Here is a 13,996-nt window from a genome sequence, read left to right as displayed (position 1 = left end):
TCAGAAGAGTTATATAAATGTAGGGCCTAGATCAAAGGACTTTTCCTTCCCAAGCCTCAGTTTCCCCATCAAGAAATAAAGGGATCCGGTCATCAGTGTGGGGCTCTTGAGCAGCAAAGGCTCACATGACAGGCGGGGCTTTTGGATAAAACGTGTCTTAGAGTCTTCCTAAAAGTGGATGCACTAAAATTCCCTGACAGGCTCATCAAAGGACCAGGAGGAGCCCAGTGATGAGATTCCTTTGCCAAATGATCATGTAGACACAGGACAGGTTTAGGTGGGGCCTGAGAGTGTGTGAGAGGTGGATGGGAGTAATGTCTGCTGAGAACAGAGTGTGAAGAAAGGGGCGAGGCTGGAAGATGGTAGATACATTGTAGAGAGCCTTGGCTTCCTTGACTGGCCCACCCAGGGCTTACTGGCGAGGCACTGAGTTCCTTTTTATGGGGAAATGATACATCCTGTTTTAGAGCTGCCCTGCAAAGTCTTATTTTTAACTATCACATTTGCCTTGATGGACCTGGTAGAGAAAGCCTAATAGAGACGGTGACCAAACACTTCCTTTGCGTTGCCTGGATTCGAGAGGTCTAAACTAGGGTCTAACCTCAAAAAGACTGCCCCCCCCCACCCCCTGCAAAGCCTTCTACAGCAAACCTACGCCAGAATGCCAACGCACCCATTACACAACTCCATGCCAGGTTCTGACTTTGTTTGGTCTTCTTCGTGTACAGAGTGAAGGGAGAAAGCCCTGTGTCGGCATGCTCCATGAATCATCCCAGCCCTTGGGAAGTAAAGACTGTAGTTGCGGACCAGCTTGAACTCTGCAGCAAGACCATTTCTAAAACTCTTTTTCCCCTTAAAGAAAAAGTCAAGAGAGAAAAGATACTCACAAGTGCAAATGTTGGTGGCGGTGGAGGTGCTGGCGGAGGAGGGACAGGCATCTTGGACAGTTAAAATTTCAACAGTCTTGGGGGTAAATCTGTAAAAACAAAACACAGCAGTGCGTTAGCTCTCTCAGTGACAGTCTGTCTGAGGCTCCCTACTTTTCTACCACAGTGACACAAGCTACCCTTTAGAAGGGATGGTGGTGACTACTGGTCCATTGTTGCTCAGGTAGGACCGTTTAGGAGGGACTGTGGTGGGAGGGAACGTTTGAGTGGAGATGCAAGGCCCGCACTGCAGGCCACAGTGGAACAGAGCAGCTCTGAGCTCTTTCTCTCTGAGCCTGTGCCTGCAGAAGCAGGAAGATTTTTCTGGGAGCTACTAGAAATGCATCCCAGTCTGGTCAGGTACACTTCAAGTAGCACCTCTTCTTCCTCGCTCATTTGCATAAAAGACTTTCTGCTCTCCCCACCTTTCAGCTCCCAATGAATCAGGGCCAACGTTTTAATAAGACCCCCCCCCCCCCGATGTTCCAAAGCATTAAAGTTCAAGAATCTCTTTACAGAGTTGGAGCCTCAAGCCAGAGAACAGCCTCGGATGCTGGCCACCTGAGTTCTATGCAACATATGCCCAAATTCCAACCACAGGAATGATTTTTCTTTAAATAGTCTAGCCCAACTGCAGAAAACGATTTCTTAGAGCTTCAATATTAATTTTGTCTCAACTACTAAAAAGTTGATATGGAAAATGTACGCCTTAAACCATCCGCTGAAATACCACAGGACAGCGTGCTCCCTGTGAACAGCCACGCTAGAGTCCTCACAGCCGCTTCTAAACAGGAACAAGGCCAGCTGGGACCTGCTTCCTTCAAAGGGAGATGACCATGGCATGGGACTTAGCCCAGAGCAGCGGAGCACCTCAGCCATCCACGCACTTAGGAGGCAGAGGCAGGGCAACACGGCAAGTCTGAGGCCTACACAGTGAATCTGATCTACAGAGCAAGCTCCAAGGTGAGCCAGCGTTTACAGAGAGACCCCCCCCACCCCACCCTCCCGGACAGGGAGCATATTTACTGACACTCTTTCCTTAGTTACAAATACCTCAGCTTCCCCTTATAGGCAGGAATTCTAATACCTAGAAAAACCGAGTCTGTCACTAAAAACCTTGCTGTTTATTTGAATCATTTACTTTTTGGTCCCTGCTTTTCCACTAGGATACCTTAAGCAGTTTTTTGTTTTGTTTTGTTTTGGTGAAGTGTGCCTGTTAACCAGGCTGGAATCCTCTGACATAAGAAACTGTCCTAGACTAGGATCGGCCCAGATGAACAACTCCCACACCCACCTCAGGGCTAAAAGGCGGTTGCCTACTTGTGCCCTTTAGCCGAACAGCTTCTAAGCACAGACTGAACCCTTCCAGGCTGAGCCTTACGGAAGCTTTTTTAAACTCCCAGACTCCAGTCTTGGCACATAACTCACCACATGGATCAAAGAAGACCAATTTTGTGTCTTCCCATGTGGGGCACGCTGCCAGGCCCACATATTGGCTGTCTTCTTACCAGACCATGGACTCCACCAGGTCTCCCCAGTGGCATAAAGTAAGGGTCTCACTAAATACAGGTATGGGAGGAACAAGGGAGCACATAAGTGGGCCAAGTGCTCGCCGCTGGAATGGCTTACAGCGCACCCGGTGTACTATGGGGCTTGGGCAGAGTGTGCCACCGCATCTCAGCACAGCTTGCTGTCGCTCGGCGCCCGGGACTTGTTTTCTTGGCAGCCTGGGACTTCCTGGGTGAAGTATAAAAAAACCCAAACCTTGAAAAGCAATGGTTTCCGGTCTCCTACAGGGTTAACAGCCTCCATCAATCAGAGTTAGGCCTTCCTGAGGGATCCTGGGCCCAGACACTGACCCTACCAGGCTAGGCATTCCTGCCTGAATCTTCACACCCATTAGGGTTCACAGGTGGCACGGGAAAGCTCGCGGAGCTGGGTGACCAAAACAGAGTGCTTATTTTAAAAAGACAGTGGCATGCTTCAGCACTGCGTTAGACACACACTCTGCCCCTGGAGCCCCTGGGAACCTTACAGCTGAGGCCCATTTGCTAACTGTGAGGTGGGGGGCATAAAGACTATGGAGGAACACTGTGAGTGAAAGAACTGCTAGCCCGCTCCCTTTTCTAGAAGCTCAGCTTCAGACTTGCTCCAGGAAGCTCACAGTTTCTTCAGCATGCTTGGAAAGCTGAATTATCCCTGAACATAAAATGACTAATTCTGGGGACCGAGACAACTTGCTAGTCACTTAAATAAGCCACTTCTCAGTCTAAAGCTAAGTTAGAATTCAAGCTGTAGTTCACTCTATGACCCCCCCCCCCTGCCCAAACCCCCCCCCCCACACTAACTAATCTGCAGGGTGGATTTCCAATAAACCCACCACTGGGCACACCTGACAGTCCTCAGAAGGAGGCTCTCTAATCCTGAGGTGGAGGGGTGCGATGAGAGACAGCCGGAAGTGGCTTCACCCCGCTGTGGTTTATTACTGCTGTGTGCTATTTCAAACTCAGAGCATCTTGTTCTGTAACCGTTGCCAGAAGTTCCTCTTAAACACTGTGCTACATAAAAACAGAATAAAGGGAAAGTAACTCTCTCCCTGCAAAAAGGTTAAGTCAGTAAGTTGGGGTACTTCATTTGCCCTGTGTGAGGAAGGATGGGGGGTGGACATCACATCACGGAAAACACTGCACCAGACCCCAAGGTCCAACTGCTCTCTTGACCGCGTTATTTTTACATTTTCTCTATTTCTATTTAAGTCCAGTAACAGTTTATATATAACATCCTTAATTTATTTTCCTGACTTCTTGTGTGCTCCTGGCTCCTCCCCAACTTATTTTTTTTATTATTTTCTCTCCTGATTCCAAGGAAAACAGTGTAGAGAAGAGTGCGCAGCACAAAAACACAGCAACGATGCTGCTATCTGTCCTCACAGGAAAACAATTCAGTCATAACTCACTTCTAGATGGAGAGGGAGCTGGGGTAAATAACATCCAGAAATAATTATTATTTTGATGTATAGCCTCCTAACTTATAAATACATGCATGCATGTTTGCCTGGGCACCCATCTACCCCTCTCTCAGGCTGGGGAAATGTGCTCCCCGCCTCCACACACACTTAGCTGAGAAATATATAAGCAACTTTAGAATGCACATAACTCAATTGTATTTAAATGAATCAAAGGTCTTAAATAATACATACAGGGGCATTCATTCCAGAAACTATGGACCTACCCACAGGCACATAAAATTACTTAGTAATATGGAATTGCTGGTAAAATCATGAATGTTTTAGAAGCTCAGAGTTTTGAGATTCCTACTGGAAACATTCCTCTTGATTTTATTCTCCAGACACACTCCATGCAAACCGAATTGGATGTCTTTCAGACCTGAAAAACCATTAAAACTAATTAAGGTGAATTTGACTTTGTTCTTCAACTTCCTGTAAAAGGGCTCAACGGGAAAATTGATGCTCCCGGTAAACCACAGTCATCCTGTTTCTTTAACACAATCTTTTCACAGGTGCAGTTGCCTGTAGTTTCTATTTTATGACACCAGTTGCTAGGTAACGCCTGCTTCCCCCCCCCCCACAAACCCCCTCCCCCGCCCCCATAGAAAGGCCTGTTGCTCTTCCGGTGATCTACTTCCCCCCTCTCCTGAGCTGAAGGCAGAGATACAGAGAGCAAAGCAAACACACCCCATGGAGTCCCAGCCAGCGGTGGTTTGCCCCCACTTGTTTTCAGTGGAAGCCTCCACTTCTGCTTCCGGGAGCTTGGCTTGTCCTTCCTCAGTTGCTCATTTGAAACAACAGCTTCCGTGATGCTGTGCCTGCTGCATTCAGAGGCCCACAGCTAACTCTGAGTTCTAGATAAGGAGGTGGATGGGGCTGAGCTACAGCTAGGGGGAAGAGCACCTGCCAGCTAGTGGCCCTAAAAGTGCTCTCCGGAGCAACCTGGAGACAGTCGAGGACCCGGGATTCAGAGTCACACAGTTTCACCCTAATAGTAACTACAGGAGAAACAAAGGTTACCATGAAGAATATATTTTCAACCCACTATCTCACAAATTTAATTTAAAAATTAACAGAAACTATAGGCATCCTGAGCCCTTCTAAAAGTAAGGACATGACACTTAGCTGGGTGACTCAGCTTCCTGTGGTTTAGCTTAAGGGATAAGGAGCAGGAATTCTTTATTTATCTATATAAGTGAAGCCAATTCTCTCCCCACTGTCTTCCATCCTTTTATAAGCATCTTCTTTAAGGAGCTCAAATGTCAAAGCCCAAGTTTCCCTAAATTCTCAATACCAAAGTATTGAGAATTCTCCCAAAGGAGTAATTCCTGCCTCCAACCTGCAGTGTACACACACACACACACACACACACACACACACAGATAGAGACACAGAAAGGGAGACAGAGACAGAGAGCATATTCAGGTCAACATACCTAATATATTTATTTTATCATCTCAAGTATAGTCTTGTCACCTGTGCTGAAATGCCAGCAGACTTACTTCTCAAAAGGTCAAAATACTTGGAAAGGAAAATATTTTACTTGTGATTAATCATTCTAAGCATATTTACTGTTGCTTTGATAATTAACACAGAGCACGTTGTAAGCCCTGAGTCTCGGGAGTAGAAAAGGGCTAGTAAACCAACTGTACAGTTTATCACACGAGCTCCTGACTGTGCAGGTGGGGAAAAGCTCTTGGAATCCAGGCAGTTCCCTCTACACTCAGTACTTAGTTGGGCAAAGGGCTTAGCCTGCCTAAGAGCAGTTTCCACTGAGGGTGGATATGATGGTGTCTACTTAATAGGGTTGTTTAGGAGCTAAACGAAGCAGGGTTTAATAACTAATCAACATTTGTTAAAAGTTAAAAAAAAAAAAAAAAAAAAAGCAGAAGCAAAGGACAAATCACGCACTAGTGATGAGTGAGTGCGGCCATCTTTCCTGTGTTTTAACCTGGAGAAAATGAAGGCCTATATGCACACACGTCACCTAGTCCTATATGCGCACACACTGCATCACAAAGGCCATGAAGGGCACATGCAGAGAGCGAGTCTTGCGATGGCGCAGTGGTTACGCTCTCTTACTGCTAACTCCAATTGCAGAGGGTCCTACATGCTCCAGCCTCTGCAAGGACCTGGGTGCACACGATGCACACAAACTCGCAAAGGCGGGCAGGCACGAAGATAGGCTCTGCAGAGAGCACCAGAGAGGCTGAGTGTGGTTTTAGGCAAGTCAATCTCTTTATATCTATAAAAAAATAAGAGTTTTGATTGGATCACAATCAACAAAGTGCTGTGAGGCTAACATGTGACACTGAGAGGGCAAGCCATGCAGGTGAATTCCAAGGCTGGCTCCTCCTCTTCCTCCTCTCTCTCAGTCTAATTCCCCCCCCCACCCCCCACCCCCAGACTGCTGGTCAGTGTATACACACCTTTCCTTTCTGAACTGGAGTTCTTTTACAGCCTTCCTCTACATCTGTGTTTCTACTCTACACAAGAGTTACACCATTAAGTTAGTAAAAACAAAACAAAACAAAAAACACATTTGTGCCTGTTGACTAAAGTTGTATGTGCCCTCCTTCGTTTTAAAAGTGTCACTCTATATTTCTGCAAGGGGAAAAAGAAACACGAGTTGCTTTTTCAAACACAGCCCAGAGAATATATATAAAAAAGCATTTCTTAATCCTGTTCCATGGGTCTCTGTGTGCACAGCTTTAAAATTTAGAGTTACATTTTACGGCTGACATAATTAAATATTGATCATATTAAAATTAATTATGACAAATGTTACTGAATTTGATTAACATCAGCAGTTGTCTCTGCACTGTTCTGACGTGGATTGAATCATTCCAAAGTAGCAATTTCCTAACAGACTGAGGCGGGAACACTCCACATCTGCCTGCAGCAGCAGGACAGTGGCAGCCTCAGGCAAGCAGACCATGGTGGTGGTGGTGGTGGGGCCCTGCCTTGAAAGCTACGCTTTAAAATCTTATGGCAGATCAAACGGAAGACTCCGAGGCATCTCTGTGGGCCTGACACGACTCTACACAGTAGGGGCATGTTGACTGACCTGAGGCCCCAATTTATAGAAAAATGGGAACGAAATTAATGTGGGTTCAAATTTGTACAATGGTCAGGAAAAATTCTACCGAAAATCTCCGAGCAAGTCCCGAAGCACTCACAATCACCGCCTCAGGCAGCAGGGATAAACCACATGGTGCCCTACAGAACAATTAAACATCTTTATCTCGACATACTATGGCCTATTAAACCCCATTCAGTCCTTCCCTTTTGCTGATAAAGAAAATAAATTTAGTTTGAATGCAGTTTTTCTTACCGTTAAAAAGGAAGGCATGATCAGGGATCCAGACAAACAGAGAGCAAGGAAGACATGAGCCAGAAGAGAAAACTGTCCCTCAAAAAGGCATCATCTTCATCATATTCTCACCAGAGCGGAGGAGGGGGGGTTGTTTCTGGGCAGCCATTTTGGACAAGCTCTGGCCTCCTGCTCAGGGTGACACCCTGAGTCAGAGGCAGGCGTCCTTCTGTGGCATTCACTTCCTGCCTGATTAATTTCTCGTTTGTTCCTTCCTCCTTTGCTAGAGAAAAAGAAACTAGACGGGTTTTCCTTAAGAAGCAGGGGGTGGGGGCAAAACCAACCAAATTAAAAAGGTTCTCCTCCCTTCAGGATGGAATGGAGCCGCTTGAGGCTGAGGTAAGTGGATCTCCGCTCCACTCTCCTGCTTACAGCCCCCACCACCCCCCAACACCACTACAAAAATAATTACTCCTGGAACTTGAGATTTCTTCAAAAGAAGTCAATCTGAAAGCACCACTCTCAATTCTGACTATTTCATTTAGCAATATTGAGAAGAGTCACTCAAGAAATAAAAGCTCTTAAGTGCACTAAGAATTAGTCTAAGTGAGCCTTCCTCATTTGCAGAACACTCAAGGGGGCGCTGGGGAACGTTCAGATGCAGGTGAGGCGTGCAGGCCGGGTACATCACAGCAAAGCAAGCCTGGAACTGCCACTGCGGCCTAAGTCAGGATTCACGCTACACAGAGCCAGCTGCAGACCCACAGCGTTCAAGACCAGAATATCTTGTTTCCCTTATCCATACTTACGGGGCAACAGTCAACTCTTCAAGAAGATATTTGACCAAAGCACACAGAAAGTGAGGGCCGATAGCAAGGGACCTTAGCTCAGTATTTCACAAGCTTGGGTCATGAATAAAGTAGCATAAAATATCCATACGTTGTGATCGAGGCATCTGAGAAACTCATATTCATCTTTTGCAACACATCCCAACACATTCAACTGAAGAAAATGGCTTCAGCTGAAAGGATGAGAAACAGAGGCGTATTTCCGAAACTGCGTGGTGAACCGCGCACGTGGGACCACAAGTTACCTGGCATGCCTTTACCTATGCAGGTGTCTCAAAGAAAAGCACAGGGACAGTTTCAGTTTAGACTGGTTGGAGGAGAGGCCTCTGGGGTGCAGCAGGACCAGGAATAGTACATTTCCTCTGGTGCTTACGAGATATAGCTTCACCTGAACACCAGAAATGCTGATACTGAGGAGTGCTGGACAGCTTTAAGTTTGAAAGGTGCTAAACTCTAGTTCCCTGAGGTCTGAGCTGACTGGAGTGAGCCACCTCACGATGCCAGGCTATGGGCACAACTCCTAGAAGCGGTCATCCAAGGGTAATCGATTAAGGGACCTGAAGTTATGCAGGACTTCTTGCCTCAAGCAGAACCTAGTGCAAGTGGTGTTCGAACAGGAATTATCAGGCATGAGGCCAAACCGAGGCAGAGGCTTGCAGCCAGCAACCACTTACTTCTCCTTAAAAAGCCCTGGGGCAACAGAAAAGGCTATCAACTCAAAACTTAAATGCTTGAGTGAGTCTTTGAGGAAGTCTAACTATAGCTGGCTCTAAAACAAGAGCACGGGCAATGAGGTGATTTGTCTATGTATTTACAGAGTTATCTTGAAGTCCACTATGTCAGGCACCCCAAACACACACACACACACACACACACACACACACACACAGAGAGAGAGAGAGAGAGAGAGAGAGAGAGAGAGAGAGAGAGACTTCATTATGCACACTTCGCATGGTTATTCTATCCATTAGTGGCAGCTCAGTAAGAACGTAACATGTCACTTAAAGGCAGGAACTCCCAAGAACCAACCCCAGGGACTAGGTATATAGATTGTGGGTCTATTTCATCTTTAAGGAAATCTGTAAGTGCAGTCTACGCTGGCTATATACTTGAGCTGTGTGCTGGGTAAAACAGCTTAAACCCCTCCTACAGCTTTCTCACTCACAATTTCTCATTTATAAACCCCAAACACCTCGCCTACCACAAAGGCCAGTAAGAGCTTTCTTTGTCATCCCGGGCTGGCCTTGAATCTGTTACAATCTTGCTTCTGCCTCAACCCACATAGCACTGGGATTTCAGGTGTGCAACGCCACAGGCTGGCTCACTCAACCCTCTGGCTGGTTTACCCAGCAGCCCTTTCTGTTCCTTAACTGTACCGAGTTCATTTACATCTTGGGGCTTATACTTAAAAGTCCTCTCACCTGGGCCTTCCTCTCCCGGGGCCTTCTCATTGGTCAGATTGTAGGAAAAACTGCCCCTGCTGCCAGTCTCTGCCCTTTCTCTTTGCAGAGTGCATGCCAGCACTTGAGATCGCACCTGTGTGAATGTCTCTCCTCACCACAATTCAAGCTCCACGAGAGTGGTGCGTCTTGTTTTCTGCTGTCTCCTCGGCATTTCACTCAGTTTCCAGCACCTGATAGGTACTCACTAGACAGTGGGTTTGAATTTCTTGTGAATCCCACCTCACCATGGCATTCCCTTCCAAGCCTGCCACCGCAGGAAGCGTCCGTCATCCACATGACCTAAACCCAGAGTCACCTGTGAAGAGGGGCGTGCAACTGAAGGGTTATCCTGATGAGAGTGGCCTGTGGCTGTATCTGTTCGGTATTCTCATAACTGCTAAGTGATGGGCCTACGCCGAATGAGAAAGCTAGCTGAGCAAGCCAGTAAGCAGTGTCCTTCCATGGCCTCTGATGTGAGTTCCTGCCTCCGGGTTCCCGGGTTCCCGGGTTCCTGGGTTCCGGGTTTCCGGGGTCCAGTTAGAGCTCCTGCTCTGACCCCCACTTCTGATCAGCTCCAGACAACTTGTAAGTGGAAATAAACCTTTTCCTCCCCAAGTTACTTTTGGTCAGTGTTTTTATCACAACAGAAAAGCACACTAGGACAAAGATGGATGGTTCCTCCCAAAACGGTAAATAACAAATGCCAAAGATGAGGTCTAAGCTTTGTTGAGAAAACTAAAAGGGCTTTTTCTTTTCCAGAGAAGCTTCCAGATTTATCTCCTACTCAATAAAAAACCAGAGAGAAAAATAAGAAGCAACAGTGTCTAACCAATCTTAGAAAAACAGTAAAGAATTCTAACCAACAACCCTGTATTACCCACGTCACTCCAAATCAACACCTAGAAAAATCAGTGCCATAGTGACATGCACCAAACATTCAGGTGTTAATAATTCAGGTCTGTCACGTTGTGTTTCCACAACCCTCTCCTGGTGTAGTGTAAGCACTCTGATAGTGCACAGCTGTTTCTAATCCTGAATTTCCCTCAATCCCAAAGTGCCTTCCTCCATAATATAATGACCCTCTTACAGTTTTTTTTTTTTAAAGGAGGGAAAAAAAAAAAAAAAGAAAGAAATACTGCAAGCCAGGCGTGGTGGCGCACTCCTTCAATCCCAGCACTTGGGAGGCAGAGGCAGGCGGATCACTGTGAGTTTGAGGCCAGCCTGGTCTACAAAGTGAGTCTAGGACAGCTGAGGCTACACAGAGAAACCCTGTCTGGAAAAACTGAAAACACACACACACACACACATACACACACCAAAACAAAAAAACACTGCCATGCTAAACAAGTGCATCTACTATAGAAGAATCCACTTAAGAATGTAGCTCAGTATTAGGGGACTGGTCGGTTTGAACAAGGGCCTGGGTTTATACCTAATACTGCCTCCCCACCCCCACCCCCGATGTTAAAATGTGAAAGTTGCCTGATTTAAAAGACCAGAAATAAGGGGCAATTCTTTGCCCGCATAATTATCAGCAGAACTGTATGCACGGAACTGACCTGAGGAAAAAAAAATCTAAAACCATATTCTGCACTGCTCCATTCACCGTAGATATAAACTGGCCTAATCCCACCTGAGGAGAATTCTGCATGTTTCGCCAAACTTGTTTTGTTTTATTTTTGAATCAAGGGCTTGCTACATACCCTTGGCTGGTCTGGAGCCCCCACGCAGCACTGAAATTGCAGTGATTTGTCAGCTGTGCCTTAGCAGTCTGGGGGTGCGTTACCGGCTCCCCCGACACCTTTGATCTTTTGTTTTGCTTTGTGGAGGAGAGCTCTCCTCCCTCCCCCTCGGAGCCAGACACACTCTCACCCTGATGCCTATACAGCAACAGCAGCAACAACAGCCCAGGCATTCACAGCAGCCCAGGCACTTACGCACATTTAACCCTACAGACTTTTTTTTGCTGATGGCCTATTATGTATCCTGAAACAAGGAAACGGCCCGAGAGGAGACTGAATATGACCTGTGAGGATGCAGGGCTTGGACATGCCACGTTCATCCTTTGGCCACTCTGGGTATGAAACTAAATACAACTGGGAGTTGGGTTGGGAAAAAAAAATCAAGTACAGAGGCACTTCAGGGCTGAGCTCTGCCTGCACATAGCCCTATTTATAGATGCTCGCTTGCATTTTACTTGGAGCACACACACTGTAAATGATTTAGTAACTGTGACTAGATGTGAGTTTTGAATGCGATCATTACATTTGCAATTGGCTGGGTTAAGGTTGGGAGGCTGGTACAAGCTCTCCAGGGCTAGAAGGTGGTAGTCCTTGGAATGTATGCTGGTCATGATGTCGCTTACTAATCTGTGACAAAGACAAGGATTCTGCTGATGCTACCCAGCTAACAGAAAATACTTAGGATGTTGGGGTATCCTATAGGAAGACAGAGGAAACTACAGCTTAGTTAACAAAGGCTTTTTCCACCCTTGTGATCCACAATGGAATGGGTGAGAATCAAAAGGAGTCCTGCAGGGTAGGAAACCCCAGGGCTCTATGCTGTGCACCCCCTGATGTGCCCACCTCAGATAAAGCAGGGACCTAAGGCAAAACCACATCAGGACACAAGTCTGAAATGCACTGTTGATTCCTTAGGGTCCCTGCAAAGCCATTCTGTTACTTCTCCCAGGAAAAGGACCCCTGCTTTCATCCCCACATTAGGACCCACCCACCAGCAAGAAGCTTGACATATGTTCTTAGGCGAGGCCTCAGCAGGCTCAGGAGAGAAGACAGAGGTGGGAGGGGCAGGAAAAGCAGGCCTTGCTGCAGAGGCACCTCCAGGAGGAGCTTGCATTTGGCAGCCTTAGGGCTGGGTTAGCTGTCTCTTTGGGGCCTTTTTAAAGCAGTGCATCTGTGGCAAACAGTCTACTCGGTACTCTTGGGCTGTCCAGCGTGCTCCCACCCTTTACTTTAGAGTAAGGAGTTCAGATTTGGGAACAGATCACTGCTCCCGCAACAGCTGGGCTAAACTCCACTCCAGGACAGCAAGTGACCAGCTCGGTTCTTTAATGCTTTGGGGTTCCCTGGCAGGTTCAGAGATAAACATGTGACTACATCCAGATCAAGAAGATTCAATGAGAAGTATTCTAAGACTCATGGGGAGCTGGGGTGAGAGCTGGGGCAAGAGGTGAGGTGGGGGCTGGGGCTGGCTGCACTAATTTTTAAGGAATTTATTTATTTATTTTACCTATATGAGTGCTCAATCTGCATGTACATCTGCATCAGATCCCAGTATAGATGGTTGTGAGCCACCATGTGGTTACTGGGAATTGAACTCAGGACCTCGGGAAGAACAACCAGTGCCCTTAACCACTGAGCCATCTCTCCAGCCCCCGGGAGCTAGCTGTATTGAAGCACATTATAAATATAGGGGGGCAAGTGTGCAAAGGAAGCCAATTCAGAAAGATGCAGAAGGAAGCCTGAAGCTTAACGGGCACAGAAATCAAATGCAATGTTCAGGCTCCCAACTCAAAACAAACAAACAAAAAAAACCAAAAAACCCCACAAAAACAAAAAAAGCCCCCAAACTAAAAGACACAAAGCAGCTAGAATTTGAATGCTGATTGGCTACTTAATGGTGTGGTGATAGCCCTGATTTTAGATGAGATGGTATTGCAATCGTTTTATTTTATTTTATTTTATTTTATTTTTTTACAAAGAATCTGTACTTTTTAGAGAGTCACACTAAAATATTTGTGAATGGAATGATTTGTCTGGATTAGTGTCAGGGTAAGAGGAAAATGGAGGAAGGTGGGTCTGGGAGCAAATGGGCTCAAAGTGGGCCTGAGAAGATGGTTTTTAAAGCTGAGTGAGGAATGCACGTTAGGTCTGAGCACCACTACTGTCTGCTTTCCCAGTGTTTGCAATGTTTCCATAAAGCAAAGCTGAGAAGAACAAGCGAAGGAGGAGGAAAAGGACCTATGGCCCATCCTCTCCTCACCCACCAGAGGCTGGAGGAGGGGTATGCCTGATTGGCTAGCAACCTGCTTGCATGTGGAGTTAAAGAAAAGGCAGTTTGTTCATCTCAACATGATCCGTTGTCTTTTGGATGAAATGGGATACTGAGGTCTTTCCCATAATAGTTGAGAATATAGGTAGTTCTTCCTAGGAAGGGGTTAAAGTCCCCAAATGAGAGATTTCAGTGACAGTGATAATACATTTATTTTTAATAAATAAAATCCCAATCAATCAGCTAAGATGCAAGAGAAAGAATACTCCAAGAAGCAAAAAGAAACAGATGAGAAGGTAGTGAGGTAGTTTACTTAACACAGAAGGGCCCCACCATCTCACTGTCCTTTTCTCAGCCAGGATGGCCCTTAACACACGCTCAATCATGTCATTCCTGGTACAGTCTTAGCTCACCTGGACCCAACTCTGGGCTATAGCTATAAGTTCCCA

At 46.4% G+C, this 13,996-nt stretch overlaps 1 protein-coding gene across 1 annotated transcript in view; it reads right to left on the bottom strand.

The window, feature by feature from the left end:
• The window catches only part of Wipf1 (WAS/WASL interacting protein family member 1), a 104,287-nt gene that overhangs the window by 19,683 nt on the left and 70,608 nt on the right, over positions 1-13,996 (bottom strand). Inside the window, exon 2 of the mRNA XM_051167174.1 lies at positions 888-976. Coding sequence (XP_051023131.1) covers positions 888-938 — 51 coding nt within the window. The 5' untranslated portion in view covers positions 939-976. The remainder of the gene's footprint in view (positions 1-887; positions 977-13,996) is intronic.

Source organism: Acomys russatus, chromosome 24 (genome assembly GCF_903995435.1).
Source record: "Acomys russatus chromosome 24, mAcoRus1.1, whole genome shotgun sequence".
Taxonomy (NCBI): Eukaryota; Metazoa; Chordata; class Mammalia; order Rodentia; family Muridae; genus Acomys; species Acomys russatus.
This window is presented reverse-complemented; position numbering and strand designations above follow the sequence as displayed.